The sequence below is a fragment of the Nymphaea colorata genome, chromosome 1 (genome assembly GCF_008831285.2).
Source record: "Nymphaea colorata isolate Beijing-Zhang1983 chromosome 1, ASM883128v2, whole genome shotgun sequence".
Taxonomy (NCBI): Eukaryota; Viridiplantae; Streptophyta; class Magnoliopsida; order Nymphaeales; family Nymphaeaceae; genus Nymphaea; species Nymphaea colorata.
Window position 1 is genome coordinate 26,307,843 of NC_045138.2, and position 27,399 is coordinate 26,335,241.

Consider the following 27,399-nt stretch of genomic DNA (forward strand, 5'->3'; position numbering starts at 1 on the left):
GCTAGGTGTCTCTAAGTCCTGTATTACATAAAAATCATTTGGCAAGCTAATATGAGCTTCTCCTCGTGTTTGTGTGTTTAAAACATGAATGATTATGTTCATAATTACTCCTCTCCTTTTCTGTCCCTCCTGTCAGCGACAGATGGTTGGTCATTCATTGCATCTTGAGTTAACTGTATCTGGATTTTAACTCTATCCATAGATAAATCTAAATTGAAAAATCTGTGATGGTATTTGCCTGATTGTCGCTTGACTATCTTGTTGTAGGAGCATTTCAGAAGTTTTTCTTTCTTCAACCTAGGTGGTTTAGACACAATGGGACCGAGTCAATGTTATATCCAATATCGTGCACAACCTGCTTACACCTAAAAAAAAAAAAGGAGATTTCTCTATCGTCTTAGATAGTATGTCAGTGTTTCCAGACGTTCGATCAAGTGATCTCAGACCACCGTGCTTTCCTTGTCAATTGAAACTCTGTTCTCTATCCTGTGACCTCCCTTCTTGAAGCACGTTTTCGTAGTGAATACTATTAGGTGCAGATTGTTATTTTTTCTTTTGGTAAATGGTGGCGATACTCTTCATTGCTACTTATAATTCAAAATTTCTATTCACCGTTGGAGTGAATAAGCACCTTTCTTGTTCTCCAAGACATGAATTGTTTATTTTGTCAATTAATCTGTATTGACCTTGGTCTCCAAAATTGGTGGGTGGTCGTTCATTTAAATTTTCTGAGTGCCTATTGAAAGAAACAAGACAATTGGAACGACTAACAGCCCACCAAAGCCAAGCACATCGTTTCAATTGAAGGGAGGAATTCGTAGTGTGGAAACTTCTGCTTTCTGTTGGCGGGCATGTGTTTGGCGAGACAGACGCAGATCTAGCAAATTATCAATCATTTGCGTTTTTTTGTCTTCTCTTCAGCAATATCGGGACTAATAATATCATTATACGAGAACCTGACGGTTGCCATTACCTCCGTTGTCGAATTTATAGGAATGTGCTAGCCCTCAATTTTTGTTCTGTGAATGGAAAAATATCTGTTTCTGTCTCTTCAGATGGCCCATTTTCTCTTAGAAATGATAGCGAACCACGTGCTCTCTGCCCAACCTTTTCGTCTGTTTGCTACCAAGAGTCTCTCTCTCAGATCGTACCATGTGACACGATTGGAACTTGACTTGTGGCGCTTCTGCACCGCGTGCCATGATGGTACCTCGACTCTTGTGGACACGTCCCTCTCTTTCTCTCCCATCGTTCTCGGACAAGTTTTATTGGGACTGAGATGACCCTAGACCTCATCCAGAATTAGCAACGAGACTTCCTGTGGCCTGGAACCATTCTCATTCTTGTGAGGGGTGGGTGGTTGATTCCGCTTCGAACCCAATATTTATCTGACCTGCGCAGGGCGCCATGCTGTTTGCTCTTACGATGCCCAACCAAGTGCCTGATGTAGCCCACTTTTCAGAACCTAAAGGCGACAAGCATGAATGGTTTCCGGCTGCGAGCCAGGCCAACCGACGTCCTAACTCCTAATTGAACATAGAATGTGCTGGTAGCTACTGTAAATCATGGTTGACATGCAGAAAGAATGGCGTACCGTGCTTTACACCCTTCAATACCTGCACTCATAGAAACGGTGCCTTTGAATTAATTGCCATAAAACATAGCGTACCGTGCTTTACACCCTTAAATACCTGCACTCATAGAAACGGTGCCTTTGAATTAATTGGCATAAAACATACTTCCAGCAGGCACCGTCCTCTAGCACAAACTCTTGATCGAAAAAATGATGCTCGAAGCTGGAATCTGACTCGCTGCAAATCGGAACTGGACATGGTCCTTTAGCACAGAGAAGTTGGTTCGAAGAAAAGTGAAAAATAGGCGGCCAATATGCCGTTGCTCCGGCATTTTACAGAAGATACAACGAGCTTCATTTATAGCTTGACATTTCACAACTGACACAAAATTGCTATAATACAAGAGTTAGCCCAACCCGAAACGAGCTAAGGTCGAAGCAAGCGTTGCATGCTACATGCAATACCATCTTCCAAAAATGTTTTCTTCCAAGTACAGTTTCCACACTTTGACAGGCCCAACATCTTCAAAGTTTGACTGTCTTTGTTTCCTTGTGTCCAGCAAACCTTTAACAGCAAAGCCCATTAGCTCCGTTGGATCCATAAAACCACGAACCCTAGACACAAGACCACCTCCACTTGGAAGATTCATTTTCACAGAATAGCTGGTGGATACTAGGTCATACGACTGACTGAGCAGGGGAGATTCCGATTGAGGTTCTAGGCATTCCTCGGCTGGGAAGTGGTTCTCCATCCCAAAAGCTTCCCAATCAAGCTGATGCAGTATCATGTTGGCCCGCTGTGAATTGCTGGTGGGATCAAGTTCCATCGACTGTTCTACCACAAGTTTGTCTACTTCAGTTTTTAATTGACTCAGGTGGTCACCAATCCTCTGTGATGCAGCATCGTATAGTGCTGATCTTGAATATTGTGAATCATCCACGGTAAGAAGCAAATCATCAAACCGTATAGGGTCGCCAATAACAACTGTAACCTGTAATACACGAGCACGCATAGAACCAACTTAAAAAATAGTATGCGACCCTGTTTAAATAATAGCATTCTAGCACGGAAACACATCTGAATGCTTGGAATTCTTACCTGCTTTCCGACCTTTGGGAAAGAGCTTCCTATGGGCATCACTTCCTGCATCCCAGAGTGTATAAAGGGAACCACAAGAGGGATATCATCTGCATCCATGACCAGCCTGAAGAAAGGGAACAGTCGTCTTATTAAACTGTACAAAACATAATATGGTTCCACGATGACCACGGCCAATGTAGCTTGGAAGACTAGTCATAGAAGTGCAACTGTGCAAGTAAGGACATCCAAAAGAATCAAAAGAACCAATCTCCAGCATGACACATTCAGTGGAGGAACAAATCCATGTTTTCGGTTCCTTTTTCTCAGCTCATGGTAAGTCATCTTGGCAACCTAGAGCTCCAGAGTATAACAATCAAAGCCCATGTCACTCACAGACATGAAGAAATTTAAGTTAGCCATATTGTCTGGTCTGTCCAATTTTTACTGCAAGCGGGTGGTACCAATAACCATTTTCACCTTTTCTTTTTTTAAATATAGACAGGAATCCAAATCTAAGAAGGGGAAAAACCCCATCAACCTTTTCTTTCAATCTTGGCAACCTACACCTCACCTTCTTGTTAAGTAACCAGAAGGGGAAAAACCAAAAACCCCATCAACTAGCCAATATCAACTAGCTGTTAACTAGTCATCAAACAAAAAAGACAAAACATAATCGTACTGGAGAGGCAAGCTGTTTCTTACCTCCCGACTCCTCTTTTAGGCTGCCCTAAAGTTATGCCACCATCACGAGAACGAGTTCCCTCTGGAAAGATGTGAACCCAACCACCTCTGTTAAGTTTTGAAAGTGCCATGTCCATCCCCTGTATAAGGCTCAGAAATTTTAGAAAATAGTATTGTAGAAGACAATATACATCAACGAAATTCAGTAACCCAGCAAAAAACAGATGCATAAAACTGATAAAAATGGACATCGAGAGGTACTGCCAAAAGCATGCACTTCACATATTCAAACTCAAAGCAATAAACAAGTAACTAGCACACTACCCAGACAACCTCGTTAAAGAGAATGCCCGTCAGCCATACAAAGAAATAGGAACTAGTAGAATCAGCTAAAAGTATCAGGGAGCAGATACATCATCAAGAAGTTCCTCAAACATAAGCACCTCTTTTTAGAAGAGGAGTGTCCATTTCTGTGCCTAATCTGAAACTTGCAAGGAGGAGTAATAATTTCATTCCAAAAACTGGGGAAAAAACATGTGACTTCAGCAACTGATATCAGACGAAAGCAGATTTATGAAGCAATGCAATGTATAAATCAGATTTGTCCTCTGTTCTATCCTCCAATTAAAATATACCTTTAAAAATTGTTTAAATATAAACAGCAGTTCAATGGAGGCATCCCCTCCACGGAAAATTTAGGGTCTTAGCTGCACTATTTTTTTAGTTCATATCACCTAAAATGCAAGTAGAAGGATCTAAATTTTGCTAGTAGAGGTCTAGAGTCTCTAGACCTATTTGTACCATTCTATTCACTCTAATGACTGTCTGAGAGAGGATTGGCAACAAAGGGATTTCATTGACAACAGCTGCTTCCAATTTCAGTTTTTGAGAAGAAAATAAGTGCTGTTAGACTAAAGAACGCTAAGCCTTTGTTACAAGAGAAAAAGATTTAAAAGATTTCCACATTCACCTACTTTTTCACATGACATCTTTCCATATCTGTCAAGTAAGTTAGATATGATGACCTTAAAATTCTACAAAATAACATGGAAGCCAGGAATGGAGGCTAAGAACAAATAAATCTCTAAAATTGTGTTTGAAACATCAAGAGGAAAAATGACTGTTGAAGATCACAGATAAATATGCTGGAATATGAAAAGGAAGGTTACAGAAATCATTTAAAGAAACTGAGTAGCAGCAGAAAGAAAGTACAAATCGTACCTTCTGGTAGACCCCATCACCACGTGATACAGGTAGAACTTTGACACATTGGAAAAATGCAGACATCAAAGGATTGCTGAAGCACCGATCTGTAGCACAAAGTGTCCATCTAAGACTCTCAGCATCGAATAGAACATTTGGAGGTAACAGGGATGCTATAATAAATGGATCATCTATTGATGCAACATGGTTGCTGACCTGCAATTAACATCTTAAGAACAATTAATATACACATGCCCTTTCCAAACTATGAATGAATTAGTAACAGATAAACAAGATAACAAGAACTATGTCGAATGCGCCAACTAGAGAAAGAAGAAGATACAAGAAACTAAAAAATATGGATAAATAAAACTGAAAATATCATGATATTAAAATGAGATGTTGATTCCTACCTTTTTTCTACAATATCCATATATTTTTCATTGGTAAAAGTTATAAATGAATTATGATCAAATTACTAATGATGAATGATATGGTATTTACACCTAGCAAAGCATTTCTTTTTTCTTGTACAAGGCCACGACTAAATGATACCTTCCCCAATGACAACGTGCTGTTCAAAAACCTCTACCCCATCATAATTGGTGGAAAACCATATAATTGAAAAAAGAAAGAGAAAAATTGCTGAACCTTTATATGTTCACAGAGTGAAAGTATATGCCGAAGCATGCAATTGTCATTCCAGAGAAAACAAAAGGAACACACAAAAATAATCACAGGGATCAACTTTATAACTTCATTAACAAGTCTATACTCCCAGCTAGGCTATAAAATTTACATATAGGAGAGTGGGCATAGAATCACATGGGAAAAAAATTAGTCAGTGACATTTAAGTCTGCAAAGAAGCTTATAAACTTCAGGCATCAAGTGCAAGAACAGAAGAAATATTCATGAATGGTTTTCTCTAGACAGAAAATAAATCAGAATAAAAATGGCCACATACCGTTAAAAGAGGTTTGCCTTTAGGTCTTTGCAATAAGGCTTGATGTAGTTTCTCTGCTCCATATACCTAAGCTCAAACAAGAAGATTGGTTAACAATTAGCACAGAAAATAAGAAGCGCAACAAACCAGGCAACACAAAATACATACTCGGATGTGGTTGAACCCATGCATGAAGACATGACATGCATTTCCAATAATAGGAACAGCCACTGAACGAAGCATGCGCATGATGATTGACTCGTCCATTTCACTAAATTCCTCACTGACAGCAACTGCATTAGAACAAAGAATTAAAGTCAGAAAATTATGCCAATTTGAGATCTTTGTGATGATTATATCCGACTTACCTCATCCTTCTTAAAATGATCATCATGTTTTGATATCTCCGATTTTACATCAAATTATCACCTGTTTTCGACTTTTACCCTCAGTCTCCGTGTTTCATCATCTCACTACGCCAATTATACAAGGCAGTAAGGTGAATCTTCGCGGTACTTTTAACAATTTTACTACCAGATTTTCAAGAAAAGCAAGTGACCTACTTTATATTCTTATGTTTTCTCCCTTATCTAAGGAACTTCCTTAGATAGGTGCCAATAGAAAAAAGAAAAAACATATGGCTCATCAACCTTTGTCTGCTACAAAATAGTAAAATTGAAATGGAATAGCGACGCCCTCATCGTGTTTCTAACACAAAACGTTCCTACCAGATAAATTGTGAAATATCGGTTTAGCGGGTTACAATCACTTAATAGAGTTGTTGAATCTACGGAACCGATAAAAGGAAACCGCGAAACAACAGGAACCAACATCGATACAGGGCTAGAAAGCAACGAAAAAAAAATTCTTGAAACGAAAGCACAACTTATCTCAAGATATAGAATGATCATTCCAACATGCTTGACTAAGGTAACAACGGACTCACCACGACGACGGCAACGGATTGCCAAATGAGAAGAAGGCTTCGCAAAAAGAACGGGAATCCGCGACACCCATCTCCTGAGGATGGTGGAATATGAGGAATAATCATGATCATGGCGGTGATCGACAAGCCACCGCCGATGCCTCTGGCGATCGACCACAACACGGAAACGGTTCCTCATCCTCAGTTGCAGCGATTTCAAGTTGGCTGCCCAAGCCCTTCCCTCCTCTGCCATATCAGTCGAAGTCATCATCAATCGACGATGATACGAGTGTGAAACTTTTCTTCAATGGGAAGCAACAGTTCCTCCCTATCCTCCTCTGAAGCTGCTGAGATCAAACCACCCTTTGGAGCTCTCAATGGATGGCGCCGATGGAGAAAGGAAAACAAAATCCCGGATGATGATCTTGTAGGAATTATCTGAAATGGCCGCCTCCTCTACAAGAGCCTACCGCGCCGGAACCAAAACAACATGAAAGAGGGGGAAAGAATAAGAGAGAGAGAGAGAAAATGGGTGTCCTAGGAGATATCTATTCAGGACGGTGTCATGGAACTCATCATCATATATTTCATTGTGGGCAGTGTGTGGCCCGGGCCCGCCTGGGCTCTAGTTGTTGACCTCACCTCAACAACGCCGACAGTCTCTCTTTCTCTTTACAAGTGGAATTAGGGTTTATCCCAGAAGGTCTTGACCAACCAGGCCGGTTGCTAGGTTGGGTGTCATAGACATCAATCTTTTTCTGGGCAGATAATTTTTTTGGTTAATGGAAGTAGAGCCGCATCTATGTCATTTCAAATTTTCAATTCAAGATCATGGTATCACGGAGCAGGTTGTAATTTTTGTTACAGAGAAGACAATAAGTACAGCCACACATAAATACCTGTTCTTAAAGAACCAATTTATTTTTCTAAATAAATATACTTTGTTAGAAAAAATAAAACCAAGACTCTCTCTCTCTCTATCTCTCTCATACCAAGTAAATAAGTTACCAGTGATAAGAAAAAGGAATAAAACCTCAAGCAGCTTTTGTTTCATTAACATGAGAAACGAAAAACATTGGCTGCAAATTTCGTTCAATATTATCTTCTACCATGAAACCATTTTGGCGTTTCTAAATACTAATTCCCATTTCTGTTATATAGTCTTTAAACTATTCCAACTTGGATGTTGAACAATGGCAACTATTATATTATATTCTCATATAACAGCTCCTCATAGTGGATATGCTAACTTATTTAAACAATGTTTGTCTTGTTTTTGATTTTTTTTTTATCTACCTATATATTTTAAAGTTCATCATTATCCTAACGTGTCATCATCAATTGGAGAAAGGTTGAATAATAATAGCGCTTGAAGGGCCTTCTTTCTTTGCGAGGACAAACAACCCGACTCATTATTGACCAAGAAACTAGAGCTCAATATTTTCATTGAATCAATGAATAGACATGTTCTTGTCTTCAATATATATATATATATATATATATATATATATATATATATATATATATATATATATATATATATATATATATATATATAAAGAGAGGGAGTACTGTTTAGGCCTTGATAAAAATTATAAGCACCAATGACTGATCAGTACTGGACGTCGGTGGAGAGCGAACTTGGTCTCTTCCGGCATTGTTGGCCGTGAAAGTAAGGACGGAGAGGGATCGATCACGGCGAGATCACTGGCAGTTGTTGTTGAGGAACTCAAGGACGGGTGCATTCACTTTTGTTCCGGCATTGTAGGCCATGATGAAGTCCATGTGTGCATATTCCTCAATCAGCTGAACCGTGAGTTTGTCCTCCTGGTGATCACGCAGCTCATCAAGCAAGAGACCTACGTCTTTAACGTCCGACAGTGCATCCCTCCCTCCATAGCTGAGGAAGAGGGGGAAGTCCGCCGGGATGGCGGCGAGGTTGTACACTGGCGGCCGCAACTGGCCATAGTGCTTCAAGTTGGCAAAGATATTTCCGAAGTCATACATTGTCACATTTCCGGTCCGGACCACTGGTGTGCATAGACATTATACATGATCAATACGAATCAAAGTCAGTTGCTAGGGGTGCACATGAGTCGAGCCGAGTTCGAGCTTAGTACTCGTAAACTTAGCATGAATGGGCAAAGAACCAGAGTTCCATAGATCGATTGAATCAAAAATTTCGTTTGATCTACAAAACTTTGAGGCAATTAAGCATTTTTGCATAAGAAAATTAGTCTTACTTTGAGCAAAATGCACCACGGTCATGGTTGATGTTGCTTGAGGAGCATATTTCAGGAACAAGTCCATCGCCGTCGAATTGAGACAGCAGTTGTCTCCTGTCAAAGTGTGTTTTGTGTTGTGTTAGCTAAATCATAAACGCTTTAAACTTTAATTAGTCAAACTCATGATCAGAATCATATATTAAGTGGAAGCAGGAAATTAATTGTATGAAAATTATTACATAAATCAACATTTCATTAACTTAGTTAATTGGGCATCCTTGCTTCAGTAAGGAATTGAATTTACACAAATCAAATGATCAGTTTTCCTGTAACTTGGCGACTACCAAAGAAGAAAACATGTAAGAGTTCACTAGAAAATTCAAGTCGCAGAAGATAAAGATTTTGGCACTTAGAAAGAGGTGCTGCAAGTAAGCATGCAAAGGCTCTGAATCTTTACCAGTTATGGCTGAGAACAAATCTCTGCAGTCCAGGCTATGAACTACACATATTTTCTCCAGCAAATGATCTACAGTTTCACTGTTGCATCCTCGTATTCGTCAGATATATTAATTCGCAAAAGATAACTGATGGTGGCACAGCAAAGAGGAGACCAGCCTCACCTTCGAGGAACAAACTCAGAGACGCCCAACAAGTTGAGTAGCTGTGAATTCATGGCATGAAAGAGTACACGTGAGTTTCCTCAAGAAAAAAGAAGAGAGATATTCAATTAGGACCTTAATTTCGATCCTTATGGGGTTGTTCAACAGCAGGGAATTCATAGAATACTAAAAACTAACGTTTCATGAACCTGTCCTAATCTTTCAAACAGATTTATGGAACATGCACAAAGTGTCTCTACTACCACAAACATTTTGTGAGAGTTTCATGAATCTGATTTAAAGGTTGGGAGTAATTCATAGAATACCCATTTTAGTGTTTCATTAATCTTTTTCGATCTTTAGAACATATTCATGAAATGCTTGCAAGAGTATTCCTGCTGCCAAACAACCTCTAATTTTCTGAGACTCACATTTCTAAACTGGCATTCAATCTAGTTTTAAACTCTAGCATTTCAGAAATAAATATGAATTCATCGTGGGCAAATTAATTCTTGCACTTAGGCAACGTCAGTAGAGAATTTTTTTCATATCCAAGAACAAATCGACGTCCGAGCTCATTTTCAAATTAAGGACAAATATTAGCCCCTAAATGGAATTTCATAGAAAATTTATGCATGCAAGGCCATACTTCACCACCATAGACGTTTGCGCCAAGCTGGAGCAGTCCTGTGGTGATATGGTTGAGATGAGCGATTGGAGTCAAGAGAGCGGCAGCTTTCAATTTGTCCACCAACTTATGTTGAGAAAGGGATACCAACATAGTCAAGGTGCCCTTAACATGAAGAGAAGGTGCTATAAGCCCACAACATTCGCAATAATAAACCTTCAAGCAAGCCCAAATGTGATGCTAATTTTACCTACCAGTGAATGACCCACATAGTAAACCTTTTGTCCAGTGTGGTTGTACACAAAATCAACGTTGGCAGCCAAATCAAAGTTTGCCAACTCCACCCATGTCCATGACCAGTAACTCTGCAAGCAGGAAAGCTTTCAATTTTGTATTCTTTATGCCTTTCGAATGATTCAAATTCTGTTATAATATATATATATATATATATATATATGTTGTAAATCTGAACTGAATTGAGTTTATCATCTCTTTGTTGGTTAGAGAGAGAGACCCGGTCGGTATCTGCAGTTAGATGGTTGTGTCCCCTACTGAACCTGGTGCCTCGTGAGTTAGCGATCCACACGTCGAACCCGCCGTCGGCCAGGGCGAATGCCAAGCTTTGCTCTGCACCGTTCATCACCCATGCCATCCCATCCTGTCCACACAATTTATCAGCCATGCATGTCCATTTAACAATGATTAGTGTATATATATAACATACAAAGCAGGAGATAGCCTTACCATGGTGACACCATGCTGAAGCAACACCGGCCGTCCTGGTTTGTCCGGCCTATGGCGGCCGCCGTGAGGAGGTGCATGGACCCTCTGCAGGGTAAGAATGTAACCATCTCCTGTAGTCACCTGGTGTTCATTAACAAACAATTTCAGATGAGCGAGTGGTTCAATGCTACAGACTAAAAGAAGATTGGTGTCAATGATGGCAGCGATGCGTTCTTCAACTTAGATGTCACCACCTTAAGATGCAGAAATATAGCATTTACAAGAATCAAACTGAGAGAGAGAGAGAGAGAGAGAGAGAGAGAGAAATGTTTCTTTTGTGAAATGTTTCTTTTGTTTGTCCTGCCTCCCTTGAGGAATGTACATTTGGTATCAAAACTTTTTAACTCTCCCTCCCAACTGCTACTCAATGTTCATTGTGATCTAAGGAGAATTGAATGTGATGAGAAATCAAATGAAAGATTTTGGGAAGGAGAAGCAGGAGGAAGCAGTTAACCTTGTAGTCATGGCAGTCATAGCCGTAAGATTTGACAGTCAGACAGACGTCGGTGGTGCAATATGCAACCCTCAACGTCAATGACAGGAAGACAGCCAAGACTAAAGAAATCCTCCCGGCCATGTCTGCCCTCTTCCTCTCCCTCTCGCTCTCTCACTCTCCCTCTCTGTGCCGCAGAGAACCCCTTTTCTTGTGTCCAAAATTTGTTAATGCTGCGAATTTAGAATGTGATCTTGTTGCACCCGTCAAAAATGGCACGGCGATCTAACAAAAGCTTTCCATAGCGGCTCCCAATGTGCCAAAACAGTCTCTCTCTCTCCCTCTCTATTGGTTAGCTAAAAATCTGCTCAGCCATCTACAATTACTAGCCTCATTCAATTTTTTAACAGATTTTTAGTGCGCCAACTCACTTGTAAGATTTACACCATCTTGGAAAACAGGGTTAGTTTGAAAGTTCATGTCCGATCCATTTGTCACTGTATTTTCAAGGCTGAACTGTGCAATTCCTTTCACATTCGACCTGGTTGGCTTTTCGAATCGTACATGAGAGTATTAACAGAAACTTCGAACCTTGTGAATTCATTTTCTTGGCCAATCTTCAAGGCATCCATGAAAGGATGGCCTCTCTCTTTTGTCGTAAAGGACTTCATCCTTCAGTTGCCAAGGGAATACTAACACAAGCATCAAGTTTGTATACGACAACAAGGTGATTTACAGTCACGTGTATTTAACTGTTCATCTTCCTGGTCCTTAGACAGTTCGACTTAAAAATAAACAACTTCAAAAGATGGAATTTATTATGGGAAAGTAAATGGCAGCTGAAGCAAGAGAGATCCATTCCTGGACAATCTTGCTTCAATCCATATGAATTCAATTCTCATTTTTCGTCTGTTAGTTTCAGAAAACTTTGTTTTATTTGTCACTAGTATGAACATGACAAAACAATGACTTCTTTTGATTTGAAGCAAAGAAGTGGAAACATATCATATCATTTTAGTTGCTAGATTTACTTCCTCATTTGTTTTAGTTTATGCACGGAAAAGTATCAATTTTGTCGATCCAGATAAGAATGTGCTTCAATTCATGCCTAGAAACAAAGACTGAACTCTGGCATTTGTTTAGCCACTTCACGTGCCCCGTTGAACTTTAGATTAATTGGCTATGAGATTAAAATCTAAAGAACGTGGTTGCCTGAGTTCTCACGTTTGAAGTTGTTAGACTCTAATTTTCCGGCCGTCCTGAGCTGGTCGAAATGATAGAATTGCTCATCATATGACATCTCCGGTTTTCATAACAAAATTTCTAAGAAACGGATACAACATCAATGTAGTTCAGATTCAGAATGGAGTTTACAATTTGAATCCAAATAATGGACTGACTGCAAGCCTGAAGGATTTCCACAACTCTTCAAGTGAAAAGCATTCGACTGCCAAAAGGAGGAAGCGTGTCATGCAATCTTGAAGACGATAACCAAACTGCGCAGCAAGAGTTCACGGGCAGGCACAAGCCAAGTACCCAACAGAGTGTCTCATTGTTTCTTTCTTTCGTCTTTGTATGATTTCCTTCTGGACCTTCGCTCTCTGGAGCTCAGAGACGACTTCCACCGCGTTGCTCCCTCCGAGCCGTAGTCGTCGTCCTCCCCATCCAGGTCCTTGACCGATTTCTGTCATCCAACAACAAACCAGACTCTCTCTTGCAACCCTTCCATATCCATAAACAGAAGAAAAGGAAAAAAGAGACTAGTGGAGAAATCAAGAGAAAATCATGTTACCTCTCTTAACTCGTTGAAGCTAACGGCGTAGAAGGTGAGGGCAGCAGCTCCCAAGATCCCCAAGACGGGAACAGCAATTTGAGCAGCGTCTATCATCTTTCTTCCCCTCGTTTCCTCCTGGTTGGCCTTTCAGAGTGCGTTCACTCAGTTGCTCTGCTTTACGTTGCTGCCCAGCAAAATAGACGGAACGACGATCCCGAAAATCTCCGTCCTCTCGGTGGGGCCTTTTTTATTCCATATCCGTCTCAAGTGCATCGCCGTCCACACGTTCGGAGATTGGCTGCACTTTCAAAATTAAAGTATTTTCTCACTCGGTTTTCTTGTACATTCTTTCTTCTTTGTTTTTTCATTCACCATTTTTTTAGGGCACTTTTACTATCAATATTTGTTTTTGATTTGTCAACTCTGCTAGGAAAATATTTTGAAACTGCAATAAAAATTATAAGTTTTCCTAGAAAAGTAGCTGATTTTACAAAATTGTTACCGTCAGTTTTTTCTTGCCTTTTGTTTACTTCGAATTACAATGACTATGATGTATGAAACGTTCATGACATGATCCTAATACCGTTCAAATAGTAATATAAAGGGTTCGAATACCTCCGGTAAAGTTTCGACTCTAGTAATATTTGTACATTAATAAATGGTACCAAGGTAAAGCGTCGATCAGGTTTCAACTCTGATGTTATTCGTATATTCGTGGTTTCAACTCTAATGTTATTCATATATTCATGCAAGAAGTGTCTGAATCAAGTCTCAACTCCGTCACTTTGCTACCGCTTCTTCAAGTTGCTCTCGCAAAGCTTGGAGATTCGCCTTATATATATATATACGTCTATAATGAGTAGAACTTCCCTTCATATATGGTACATCGATGTACCATTAACAGTGTGGTTGTGCTCTCTCTCTCTCTCTGCCCCCATCAATTTTTTCTAATCGACAGGACCAACAGAAGGAGAATTTTTACATGTACAATTTTCATATGAAACCGTATCTGCAATTGCCAACGAAAAAACATATTTGCAATTGACTACACCCAGAAAATAAAACGAAAAATGACACAAGCACCCATATCTGAGGGAAAAAAGCAAAACGTTGATGGTGCCCAGATATCATTCGCTAGCTTCGTGATGGTGAGGTTAGCATCAAGCTAATATCCAATTTGCATTTTATCGGAGACGTACTAAAGACAATAACCAATTGAACAACAAATAGTTGGTCACGCTTGAAAAGACCGACTTTAGTTGCAGCATATCTGCAAATGAGTGCACCCAGAAAATAAAAGGAAAAATGAAATAAGCACCCATATCTGAGGAGAAAAAGCAAACGTTGATGGTGCCCAGATATCATTCGCTAGCTTGGTGATGGTGAGGTTAGCATCAAGCTATTATCCAATTTGCATTTTGTCGGAAACGTACTAAAGACAATAATCAATTGAACAACAAATAGTCGGTCAAGCTTGCAGAAGATCGACTTTAGTTGCAGATCCATCTCTGGTACAGAGTTCACAAAGCTGCAGCCACCTAAGCTCTCTTTTTATTATAAAAAGGCAGATGGTCATAAAGCTCCAACTCGACCAAATTCAACCATAAATCAGATATAAGAAAATGACTACCACCTAAAGAAAGAATACACATATGCCTGCTGATCATCGCTACTATGAAAGTTTTACTACAAGAGGAAAGTTAAATCTACACCAACAAGACGACAATCAACCTGGAGGCCATCTCATTTGTCTTCCACCAAGTATATGCAGGTGAAGATGGTAAACTGATTGACCTGCACGACGGAGCAGCAGAAATAGGTAAGGTGATTGACCAAAGGCAACTAGGCTTAGATGCCAGAGGGTAATATAAGGCATGCTTACATCCATCGGGGCCATTATTGATGACCACTCGATAACCATTTGAGAGACCCTCCTTCTCTGCGACTAATTTTGCAGTGTAAAGAAGATGACCCAATATATCCACATGCCTTGGTTCAGCCTGAAAGATGGCCAATGCAATAATTGTCACATTATCAGAAGAGACTCTGCAAGACCAAAGAGCACAAGAACAGCTCATGACCAAATATCTAGGTGAAATCATATTTTATTCACAGGCAAAAATGGGTGGCTGCAAGTATCACAATTTCTGTTTTGTGATTTGTGGTTGCAAACATTACAATTGACAGTAAACTGTGGCGATTTACAAGAAGAAATGAGGTTGGCCACAGGTAAAAGGCCTGATCCATGGATGGAAAGAAAACTTGTAACGGGTGGGTGAGAGCGTGGGAACTGGGAAGAAAATCCAAGTTCAACATTCACTGTGGCTACATCATAGGATGCATTGGTAACAAACCAAAAAGAGTTCAGATCCATAAACGATGTGCAAGCATAGCAGGAATTCCAAGACCTCATAATGTTGGTCTTCAGCATTATCGCATATACTTCTACGACTTTACAAACATGGCATGATAATATAAGTTGGGGACCAAATGTCATAAAAAGGAAAAACGTTATCTTTCCTGACAGGGCAAAAAATCTCAAACATTTTTCCGTTCAAGGTAAAGAATAACAGAAAATCCATGAGATGAAGATACAATTCCAAATGCCTTTTTCCAAGACATCTCAAAGTAATTTAACGCAGGCAATTTATAGCGATACCCTTTGTATAAAGACTAGATAGAAAAATTTCTTGCTTCTATCTATAATAAAGGCTGCAGTATACATGCTTTTGTCCAGGCAAATGATAAGTTGATAACAGATCACTGTATATGAATAACAGATTGCTCTGTTTACTATAGATTGCCGGTTTTCTAGCTTCATCAAAGCATTAAATTTATTGCTTGAAGACAGGAGTTTAACGTTTCTACATAGAGAAGTACTTCCAATTTTTAACATCGAGCTATGGAGACTGACGTGTTGAATTGCTTTGAAATGAAACTAAAAGTAGAAAATTTAATAACAGAAGGCATAATATTTAAATACTCAAAAATCCAGAAATTGACAAATCAAGTATGTATGTGAATGGGATTTTAATGAAAATCTCAGAATGAATGTGATTGTCATGATGTTGCTGACTAAAGCAATTTTATATTCAAAGCAGATAGGATCTTAACAAAATTCTCAGAATGAATAGTGTGATTGACTTGATGTTTCTCACCCGTCTATTTTTATACTCAAAGTAGAATATTAGTTCTAAAGAAGTGATAGAAACATTATTTTTGCAGAATAAGATTTCATTTGCAACCATAGTTCTTTAAATCCTTAAAATGAAACTTGATTCACTGTGTTTATGATTTCCAGACAACTCGAGACAGGAAATTCACGGGCCTTTTTTTTTGCAATAACATTTCGGCATGTAGGCTACCGCAAGGGTCTAAAGAGATCACTTATGTAGATGGGCTACTTTGCAAGGGACATAAGAAAATTATGAAGAACCATGATACATGAGGTATAGTTTGTAAATGCATCCAAAATTCCAAATATTGGGAGCAAACTAAAACTTGAGATGGAACAAAAATTAATTCATATCAAAGTAGGAAACCGTACAAAAGGAAACAAGAACCTTGGAAAGTTGAGTTAGTCCGTCCCTAATCTTGGGAATCAGCAAAATATGACTTGGAGATTGTGGATCAATATCACGAAATGCCAAGACTCTCTCATCTTCATATACTACAGTTGAAGGAATCTCCTTTGATATGATCTTGTCGAAGCTACAAGACAAACAAGAGAATGTCATAAAATTTTGAACATAAGTTGAACCAGAACCTTCAAGCATCAAGATCTGTGATTTCGTCGACAAGAATCCTAGCACAACAGAAATTCGTAACAAAAGAAAGTTAATTTTATGTGATCGAACTTCACTATACATTGTAGGCGCTCCACTTTCGGCAGACGATGCAGCTGCTCTGGCAGATGCTTCTTCATCACTAGAAGCTCTCGCGCAAGTCAGGGATCTACAATGCACACAAGTAAGAACCCAAGAATGAACACATTCAATTTCGCTAGCTGACTTGTCATAGATAGCGAAGAAGGAAAACCACAAAAGACTCGAGAAAAAAAAACAAGAACCAAACTTAACAGAATTCGTGAGACAGAGTCGCCAGCTCTTCGAAGCATCATAACCTTCGGTGGAGGGGAAAAATACAAAAGAAACAACTTAAAAGTTTACTCATTATCAAAAGAAAGATAGACCAGAGTCGGGATCGAACTTTTAAGTCGTTCTTTTAGTTGCGAAAGATAAAAAGCAGACAAATGTTGGCCCGAAAAGCTTGTCGAATCAGCTTAAGAAGCCTCTCTTCCCATTTTTTGTCAAGTTCAGATCCTGACACGGTGGTGCAACATATTCATTAAGGACAACAAGGAACCCTATTCGTCCACCAATTTCTTCCTGGAAAAAACTCTGTTCTGCTGCAAATAACAGGAATGCAGATGTTTTCTGATTTCAATAGACGTCTGAGTATACCAACGGGGACTTGCCATCCGCCAAGTGCCTAGAGCCTCTATTAAATTGGTCTTGAGCTTGTATATACTAGTCCTTGCCGCAAAGGCTTAGGACAGAAAGAGAATTTTTGATGTACAAGGAAGGACGATGGTGGAGGTTGCACGGAGTAACACCAAAAGGAAGGCATTTTGAGCCCCTGCCATCGGTAAGTGATCCTAATGGACTCTAGAACTCCTTCAATTTGAAGGATTTAACCCAATCCACCTGATCAGAGGTGCAGATGTTGCAGGGCCCTCTCGGGAGCCTCCCTTAGTTCAATCTAATATTATCTAAAATTACTGTTCTGCAACATGAATCGTCTACCATCTACATTTTTCATGTAAGAAATGCCAAAAAGAAAGATGGTTTACCTGGAATTGTGAGATGGGCGAGCTAAAAATGTCTTTGGGAAAAGGGTTTGACAGGCCAGACCCAGCCGCGATGCTCCGAAAGGCCGTCCGTTTCTGCACAAACACAGCAACCAATAAGAAACAACGCAGTTACAAACATTTTTTGATTTTCTGATTCCATGGTGAAATGAGGTGGGCATCAAAGAAGAGAGAGGGAATGCGGCAAATGAGGTCGGAATTCATCTTGGTACCGGAGTAAGAAAGAAGAGGACGAAGAAGCAGCAGAGATGGCGGACGCCATGTGTGTGACAGATGCGAAGCCCATCCCCAGAGCCTTGCTCTGTCTCCGTCCTCCCCAGACTCCAGCGAGCAATGGCAAACGCCATGTGGCCCTGTGGGTTTTGTAAACTCATAGCGCAACTCATGGTTGTGCATCGGGAAGTTAAGCCATAACACTCATTCCTCGCCACGTGGTGCATGATTTTCACTTTCCAGGATAATCCCAGAAATGAAAATAGATGTCCAACTTAACTGGATCTTAGCTGATCACATTAAGTTTTCAAACTGGACTTGGTTGTTGTAATTTTTTAGAGACAGATCCAAGTCCTACTATCTTAAACTTTGACATAATGTGTTTGGATTGAACTTTAATGAGACATGGGGCTCAAATATAAACTCAGATGCAAAACCACATAGGGCATCTGAATAAAATTCAATGGAGGATTTTGCAATTTGATTCGTTTTATTAAATCCAACAAATGAAAAGCAGATTCAGTTGTACAAGGCAATCACAAAACTGAATGAGCTTGTAAGATGTATCTTGTGGGTGACGTTTTAAACAATAAGGGTCCTGTAAAATTGTGGTTATCTCAGATTATTCTATGTAATCACATTCAAATTCGGATTCGTCTAGTTATAAGATCTGGCAATTACAGTTAATGAAGTTGGCTTTTTATTGGGCATCAAGCAGATACCGGACTCGCATTCTAATTCAATTATGAAAGTATGTATCCAATTTGAATTGAATTGGCAATCAAATCTAAACTTCTTTACCAGGTCGGTTGTGATAGGTGGCCCTCTTCAAAGCATACCCATTTTCTAAGGTTCCAAAACAACAATTGGATGGAGAGAATGATCACTGTGTGAGCAACATACTGTTTGGGTAAATGGAGAATTCTTTGTTTTTTCACATTGAAATGATCTGTTTTATCATAAGTGGATTAGGTTGAGCATGGATCGATGAGTTTTCTTGGAATCTATTTCTTTAAATATTGATGGCACAAGCTAAACTTGTTTATCTGGATCTGTTTATGAGGCTGAGCTCTTTTGGGTCAATGTGAAACGAGCCTACCTTGAACATATGCTGGGCTTGTTCGGCTCAGTTACCAGCCAGAGGGAAGACAAACAAGTTCCATAAATAACTGCTGCTTGTGCTTTTAAAAACACATTCACATACACGGTAGATATCCACAAGCTGAGGTCAGGGAAGACCTTCACCTGGATATTGAACTCTTGACTTCCTGCAACTTAAAGGCCTTGCCAACCCCTAGCTGGATGGATACCAGAAAAAACTCTTATTCTGATGTTGATGCCATATATCATTTCCATGTCAACCATAAAAAGGAACAGTAAAAATTTGCTAAATCGGCTTATTTCTCCTTTCTTGGGCATTTAAAAGAAAAATAACTCCTAAAAATAAATTACATTCGCTGGGCAGTGAAGCCTCATGTTTCTTGGCCCATACTTTGGATGTACCATGTTAATGTAACAAAGGATATATCGGATACATATATTTAGCATCACAGTAAAGGACCAGATACATGACTTATACTTTCTCTCGTTATATGATACTGTTTATTGAGATCTCTGTGGAAAATGAATTTCCAATGAACAGGTTGTAAAGTTGGTATGCATGGTGAGAATGTAACAACAATTGACTCCAGTAGGAGAGGAAGACCAGAACAACAGACTTTGTATGTTCAGCATGGCCGCAATTTCTGACATCTACCTCGTTGTCACTTCCTTGCATAACTATGAGAAGCCCCTATTTTGCAATATGGAAACACTCTTTACACAGAAGTTTCTCGCAGAGGTTCAGCTTCATTATTATGGTTATCTAGCGGCATGTACTGAGACATGATTGCCATAATCTCACCGTCCATGTATGACTGCAAAAGAAAATTGAACTATCAGTAGCAATACTAGGCAATGCATGATTTTTTTTTTTTTCCTTTCTTCCTTTCTTTTATGATGGAAGCAGTTGAGCTCTTTTGAACTACCAGAATTTGGCAGCCAAAGAGGTACCCCATTTTTTCTGGTTCTACTCTGGCTGCCTCTTAGTGTAAAACCCTCAAATACCCTCCCTTGCCCTTGACAGAAAAACGCCGATCACTTTGGCCTTGCAGCAAAGGATGCATAACTTAATTATATAAGTATTGACACCCTTCAATTTAAATGCCTTAGATCAATGTAGCAAGTGAGGCCAGGACAGTCCTTATAGGCACCACTTACATTTACTAAGCAAAAAACAGCACAAAATTAAAGCATGTAAGAAACATACCCGAAGCCTGTATTTGTAGAATACGTAACCAGCGACACTGATACCAACAAAACCAGATAAAACCAACAGTAATATAAACCACCCAAACCGTGAAGCACTTCTAGCTGCATAAAAGAGAAAAAGTCACTGTCATTCCTGTCGCATAATTCCAATAGTGCCATTTGTATGATAAAAGAACCTGAAGACAAGAGATCTTTGCAGATTTATGTCAGCATCATTCCAGTTCAGGATTTTGTGTCGAGTACTTTAACAAACCAAACTGCAAATCTAACCAGATTGTTCGCTAAATTAATCCAATGATTCGCATCCAAGACCAAGTTGAACCTTTCATTGCATGAAAACTGTTAGTTGGCCATCTTGGACATGCCTATCATGATCATGCCCATTTCTTCAAGTTTAAATTGCATCTTGTTTAACCAATTCATAAGAGATGTGACGACTGAGATCCACCCTTGTCCTGAAACAAATATATTCTCATATCCAATTTCAATCAAAGGCAAAATTGAGCTATCTAGATGTTATTTTCTTGTAATAAGGAGAAACCATCAATTCCGTTGATTGCTTGAAAGTTCTACCATTTACCATGCCCTGTTTTTGACATCTTCGACATTGAAGGCCCAAAAAGTATTTCCTGTATACAAAGAGAGTGTTTCCCTAGTAGCTTCCACTCACCACTGCCTCCTAGCCAAGTCTACGGAGTTGATGTAAGCTATTCTTCTTTTTTCACCTTTTTAAATTCAAAACGATGCCCTTAGTGTTGAAGATATTGATAACTTCTAAAAACTGAAAATTCATAACAAGAGTCAAAATACCTCTATATAACAATTGATTGCTGAATTATATAACTTATAGGGATAACAAGTGGGCTATGGCATTAATTGCTTGTTTTGTGAGTTTACAACCACACAGTTCTACTTTTCATAGTAGATAAATTTTCTGCTACTAGGGTGCTAGTTTTCTATTTTGGTTACCAAGCTGCGGTTAGGCAGATATATAAGAGATTAAGATGAAGAGAAACAACCCTAGGCTTTGAAACCTTGAAGGTCTTAGGTTCAGCCCAATAGCCTGGTGTGCTCAGGTGAGACAAGTGAAGACCAGGTATGTTTTGCTCACAAAGACCTTTGTTAGCAAGCTACTGCTAAAAGTTATTATCACCTATCAACAGGGAATCAACATGTTCCAAGTTTTCAATACAATCCAGAAGCATGAAATAAATCGAATTCAGCACAATTAAGATCAAGCATCCTGTCAACATTCTACTAGCTTCTTTCACACATGCAACAACTACCATGACAAAAGTAGGATATTAGGATAAAAATGTAAATGCTTTACAGGAAATATCAAAATGCATCATTATTAAACTCTGCAGCTGTGGAATAAGATAAATACCTAATATACTTACCAATACATGTGTCCTGCTCTTTTATATACACAAGCCCACCACCACAACTGCAATCATATCCACCCCATTTGTTCTTGCAACGGCAACCATCACACTTGCATGCAAGATGTTCTTTACATTCATCAATATCTGACAGACAGCACAGAGAAAGTGGCAGGTTCAGCTACAAAATGACAAGAAAACATGAAAAAGGACAGAGATGGTAAAAGAAGTCAATTGTTCAAGCAATGTAAATTCACCGTCACAGGTATGACCATCACCAATGAACCCTTGTGGACATTTGCAGCCTGCGAGCTCAGACCCCTATTGCACAATTGATGCAGCATACAATTATAATGGATTTATAAACATATACACCACATATAACCCACTTTAAGGAAGCATAACAAAGAAAGAGCTTAATGAAGGAAGATTAATTTCATTATAGGATGGAGGAACAAAACTGAGCATGCTGAAAATGTCTGTGCATTTCTGGTCTCAGACCAGCAGCCTCCATTATTTACTGCACACCTTCCAGGGCCAACAGCTGCCAACATACGTATGAAATTAGTAAAAGTGAATGCTCCCATAAGACATCATATCTAGTGCAACTAAAAAGGCCAAAATAAAACTTATAAATAAAGGGTGTTATGCCTTGTGGCTTGGCCATGAATTCTAAATGAATATAAAGCATGAAATTTGAAGATTTCTGTGATGGTGTCTGAAAATTCAAGGATGACTTTCCATTGAACACACCATAACTTTTTAGTATAAATCATAAAGACATGTATAACGAAATGTACAGTCCCCCTGAGTGCAACAGAGTCTAAGTTTGAAGGAATCAAAGGAGAAGTACCAGGAGACTATGATAAGTTCTGGCCTTCAAATGATTTTTTCTATGAAGATATTGAAAACAAAAAGAAACAGAGATCCTGGGCTCCTTGAAAACAGATAAATGCAAAAGGGATAGGGCCTCATGACTTAGTGAACCTAGGAACTAAGATTGCACTGAAAGACCAAATATATATCTGGAATTTCCATGCAAGATAATTAAGTACATTGCAAGATTAAGTTAATGGTTACTTGAACCTCGTTAAGCAAAAAATTTGCTTAATTTGAACCAGCAAAAACAAAAAAAGAAAAAAACATAAAAACTTAAAGAGGATGAAGCATGTGCCAAACCTTCGCAATTTGTATAACCATCCCCCTGATACTGAACGCCGTTCACTGATGGGCACTGGCAGACCCTCCCCCTGAAAGTGTCCTACTCAAACCAAGTGAAAGACCACCGGCAGTCATAGCCAAGCAATTCCACAAAGTACATATGTACACACTCTTATAGGAAAATGTACCCTTTGAGAGAACTACAGATATAAGGACCGAACAAGAGTAAATGCAGATAAACCATGAAAATTAAGTGATTAAACAGGAAATACCTTGCAGGCACTTATATTTGTCTTTGTGTCATGCCAACATCCACCATAGTTTTCAAGACATTCATTTGTTTCAATGTCTGCATGCAAGCTAGGAATCAAGACAGACGCAGCAAAGAAGCAATTGCTGGGAACAGGACGTATGTATTTGTATTATATATGTGTGTGTTTATATATATATATATATATATATATATATATATAGCAAGAGATAGAAAGAGAGAATTGTGCATAAAGACTAACCAACCTTGAGTCAGACAAATTTGAGGCTCTGTTGACTCTTGAAATCCGGCACAGATAGCTTCCAAAATAGCAGTTCTCTCTAATTTTCCTTTACAGTAAACAACAATTGAATTTTTTAAGAGAGTTCCAGTTGGAATCTATAATCTAAAAAAAATCGCCAATTTCATATAGAACCTAAAAAAGCATGATCTGGTTAATTTTAGCGGACATGGGTCTTCACCTGCAGGAGTTGCTCTCTTGAGCAACTGCTTGAACTACCACATCGAGCTTAAAAGGAACTTTTTGAAGCAAGAACTTTTCATAAGACAATAATTTGATAACCAAAAGCCATGTGAATTTGAAAATTGAAACCAATAACATAAAAAATGATGCTTATTCAATCGAAGAAAAAAGCAGGCTATCTTTATTAAGGATGATATGATATAGATAGGCATGAAAACTTGTAGTAAAAACATAAATTATCAACAGCAATCAAATATGTAGATACCTCGATATTGCACGTTATTAATGACCAATGTGGGCAAGATAGTAACGTCCCCACGTGAACCTTGGCCAACCTGAAAACAGAAAAACTAGTGACTCGTCTTATTGGCGATATTAAGAACAGTTTAAGTGGCTTTCTTTGGAGAATAACGGCCAACAGGACGTGCGGAAAATAAAGAAAAATTTAAACAACCTGAAGTTTCTGTTCCATCTCTAGAACAGGATTCTGGGCATCGGCATTTGGGTCTCCCATGCACTTTTGAATCTTATCAACTGGCAAGTCTGATGGATCAAATGGAAACCAAGGTGAGACGCTTCCAACACAGGCACAAAATAAAGTAAAGTAAATCAAGATTGGTAAGATTGAAGTTCAGATCTTGTACTATGTACAAGCTTATGCACAACCACCTCCAAAAATCTCATCGTTGCTGGTTGTTCTCGTCGAATTTTGGCTATATAAATGCTGTCTACACAGTTGGTCTGATAAAAGACAACAATTGATGACAACCACTGTACATGTTTATCGGACTTTGTCACGTTCTTTTTTTTCGGTTTAGCAATTGAACCATGCAGATCACATCTATACGCCCAAAAAGCATCAAAACAACATAAACTGATGAGCTTCCGAAACTAATTGCAGATAAGCTTTTGGCTAGAATCAATCAACAAGATCTTTCTCTTCCTGCACCTAGTACAAGATTGGCTTGAAGACCATCTAGTTGAAGTTGGTCAAAAGTTCAAAAGTTTGATACCCGATGTGCTGTCTTAAACAAGAACTAGAATTGGCCAATAGCAAGAAGATGAAACGAAAGAAAAGAAGATAAAAGCAATTGGCATCTCGTCAACTTACTTAGAGCAGCGATCACTTGCTCTGCACATTCCTGATTATACTTCTTCTCCCTCATACGACACCTGATGTGAAAATCCGTGACGTAGTCCCACCACACCCAGGCCCTGTTGCTCTCGTTAGCGACTCTGTGAACGCACAGCTGCCTCAGATTCTCCAGAAGCACGTCCTTCCCTTCGTACCCACGATCAAAATCCATCTCGGGATCGGGTGCACAGTATCTGCCATTATTGATGCACTGAGACTTGCACTGGCTGCTGGTAATATACGCCGGAGGGCAATACCAGGTGATGTAATGAGGGGTGAACAGAGTGAAGCCGCCCTTCTCCATCAGCTGGGCGTGGCCCCTGAAGTTCTTCACGAACTCCATCTGCTCGTCGCACCTGATTCCGCATTCGTCGTTGCTGTTAGTCCAGAGTTCGTACTCGACTCGGCTGTCGGGGTTCGGCATGGAGCCGCTCCAATCCATTTGGATCACAACATCCTCCCCTTTAGCCAGGGCTTGCTTGAGTTCCTCGCCCAAGGAGTGCTCGATCATGGCGGAGGGAATATCGATTTTCTCGACGTAGGCTTGGGCTTCTGTCTCCTCGTTGGGGGCGTCCATGGTGATGAGGGGCTCGTCCCGGTCGTCGGCGACGAGGACGGCCTTGGCGCCTGCCTGCTGTGCGTTCCAGACCTTGAGGGCGAACAAGCAGCCGCCTCGGTCGATGAGGACAATCAGGGGGCGGTTGGAGGAGGAGGCTGGGGGCTTGAATGGGGAGGTGAAAGGGTCGCAGCCCATGTTGGAGGAAGAGTAGGTGGAGGGGTAGAAGAGGATGCCGCTGAAGCGGGCGCCATAGTGGGGGACGCCGAAGTTGGCGATGGCGCCGTCGTGCTTCCCTCGGAGGTGGTCAGGGGCCACAACGCTGATGCTGCTCTTCTCCACCACGAAGCGGGAGGTCACAGAGGCGGTGGACAGCACCAACACCAGCAGAGGCAAGAAGAAGGCGGGAAGTGGCCTTCCTGCCATGATGCTCTTTTCTCTCTTTTTGCTCTTCTCTATCAGAAGGAACTGCAGATAATGGTACAGGAAGAAGAAGAAGAAGAGGACTTCGATGGTTGTGAAGGAAGAGATGATCAACTGTGGGACGCGTCGAATGCATGAAAGAGACAGAGAGGGAGTTTCTTGAGTGGGATTCGTGTTCTGGGGACTAATTCAATGGGGAGAGAAATAGAGATGTCAGCAGCAACGTCCAACGAGCGTACCACGTACGAGAGCTAACTGTGGGGTCGTCTCTTCTGATGAAGAAGCAACAGAGAAAGAGTTGAGCCGTTCGCGTTTACCAACGGAGATTTTTAATGAAGTCAACTTTTTATTTTCTATATTTTCGTTTATTTTTCGTTTTTAACGTGAAAGATGTTATAGTGTAGCCACTGTTTAAGAGAGGTCTTTAGTTCGAATTTCAATGTTTGTGAATCTTAACCAACAATAATTCGAGTTTGTTTAGAGCAATTTTAGTTAAAATCAAGTAATTTACAGAGTTATTTACCACAATTAAATTCTAAAGGAAGTAAAGTTCTAAGGGAAAATGCTACAATACATGTCCGCTGACTTTATGAAAACGCCATCTCTGTTACGTATGCATGAAAGTTTACTTAAAGTAATGAAAATTATGTGAACTGGTTCATTCTGTTGTTTGATCAACTTGGTTAATATATATCATTAAATAGATCGTCACGCTCAACATTTATTTTTAGAAGTCAAAGTACAACTTTTCATTTACTTTTCTCTATAACATAATCTTTCACGTAGGGCACATTATCAACCATCGATCGTATTAATCAAACATGTTGTCATGTAAATTTTGAATTCACACAATTGGTATACTTTAATTAAAAACGTAGCATAGCTGGTCGAGTTAGTGAGCTAGTAAAAGCTCAATCATTAGTTCAATTCATGTAGATTGGCAGACGCTACTCTTAAATTAACACGATAATCAACAGGTCTCAAAGCAGCTCTGAATCCTAAAAGCAAGAGAATGCGGATTGAACCTACTAGAGCTTTACTGAATTTGACCAAGTCCGCAAATTCTTTTCAATTTTGAATTACTCCTCATCTTAACCATCATCTTAAGTTTTAATAAATCCAGATACCTTGCTCATATAAATAAAATACTTGTCTCTATCCAAATCAGCATCAAACGAATGTTCGCCGGTTCAGATTTTCCACAAGGTAGTCGTGTGGCCCACCATCTTAGGGATGTCAAGGCTGGGGTTGGATTTTTACTTGATTTGTTTTTTCAAGAATATTTCCCGTTATGAATATTATTCCATAAAGTAATTTTTTTGGAGGAAATATATTGTCAATTTGAAGAGTCCAACGGTTGAATAATCTCCTTAATATAATGCATTTAAGGGGATTAAAGGTCTCCCATGTGCACGCACAACCATGGTTCGATTCTCATGAGCATCACTTTTGAAGTAACAAGTAACAGACTCTTTAAATTATCGAAAGATACTCAGCTCGAGACTCCCTTAAAAGCCGCAGGAAGACTCTTTGAGCGTACGCAAGGGCTCGACGGGTTTTGGCTTTGGCGTTGGCATCAGGTGACGCAAAGCAATCAAACTTAGAGTGAATTTGCTCACCCGTGTTTGTGCCGGATCTTGGATCCCTGGGAGCCATTGTTTAAACAAACATTGGATCTTCACTGCGATTTGACAAAGGGAATTTGGGATCTTTAATTTATGGTCAAAACATCAGATGAGAGGGGGTTGACCTTAAATTTGAAGATG

The 27,399-nt window shown here is 39.6% G+C and overlaps 4 protein-coding genes across 4 annotated transcripts; all 4 read right to left on the reverse strand.

Annotated features, from left to right (window-relative positions):
- Positions 1-1,634: 1,634 nt before the first annotated feature.
- On the reverse strand, positions 1,635-6,970 carry LOC116245873 (uncharacterized). The gene is made up of 7 exons (XM_031617469.2): positions 6,429-6,970; positions 5,651-5,775; positions 5,504-5,569; positions 4,557-4,754; positions 3,357-3,475; positions 2,673-2,778; positions 1,635-2,565 (listed from the first exon to the last, which is right to left on the reverse strand). Exons 1-7 carry the CDS (start codon positions 6,676-6,678, stop codon positions 2,026-2,028), a joined length of 1,404 nt encoding a protein of 467 aa, XP_031473329.1. The 5' UTR covers positions 6,679-6,970; the 3' UTR covers positions 1,635-2,025.
- Positions 6,971-8,039: 1,069 nt separating this feature from the next.
- LOC116245793 (triacylglycerol lipase 2-like) lies at positions 8,040-11,277 on the reverse strand. The gene is made up of 9 exons (XM_031617349.1): positions 11,097-11,277; positions 10,604-10,723; positions 10,374-10,517; positions 10,114-10,224; positions 9,881-10,024; positions 9,253-9,293; positions 9,090-9,169; positions 8,651-8,746; positions 8,040-8,437 (listed from the first exon to the last, which is right to left on the reverse strand). The coding sequence occupies exons 1-9, from the start codon at positions 11,217-11,219 to the stop codon at positions 8,112-8,114; spliced, it is 1,185 nt and encodes a 394-aa protein (XP_031473209.1). The 5' UTR covers positions 11,220-11,277; the 3' UTR covers positions 8,040-8,111.
- A 2,988-nt stretch (positions 11,278-14,265) lies between these two features.
- On the reverse strand, positions 14,266-18,077 carry LOC116252110 (14 kDa zinc-binding protein-like). The gene is made up of 6 exons (XM_031626185.2): positions 17,932-18,077; positions 17,702-17,794; positions 16,717-16,803; positions 16,413-16,560; positions 14,732-14,849; positions 14,266-14,643 (listed from the first exon to the last, which is right to left on the reverse strand). Exons 1-6 carry the CDS (start codon positions 18,003-18,005, stop codon positions 14,576-14,578), a joined length of 588 nt encoding a protein of 195 aa, XP_031482045.1. The 5' UTR covers positions 18,006-18,077; the 3' UTR covers positions 14,266-14,575.
- A 1,238-nt stretch (positions 18,078-19,315) lies between these two features.
- Positions 19,316-25,827, reverse strand: LOC116246168 (vacuolar-sorting receptor 6-like). Its single transcript, XM_031617891.2, has 11 exons — positions 24,631-25,827; positions 23,974-24,062; positions 23,785-23,854; positions 23,302-23,385; positions 23,058-23,134; positions 22,804-22,885; positions 22,086-22,168; positions 21,882-21,945; positions 21,643-21,771; positions 20,241-20,344; positions 19,316-19,848 (listed from the first exon to the last, which is right to left on the reverse strand). Exons 1-11 carry the CDS (start codon positions 25,634-25,636, stop codon positions 19,750-19,752), a joined length of 1,887 nt encoding a protein of 628 aa, XP_031473751.1. The 5' UTR covers positions 25,637-25,827; the 3' UTR covers positions 19,316-19,749.
- Positions 25,828-27,399: the final 1,572 nt, after the last annotated feature.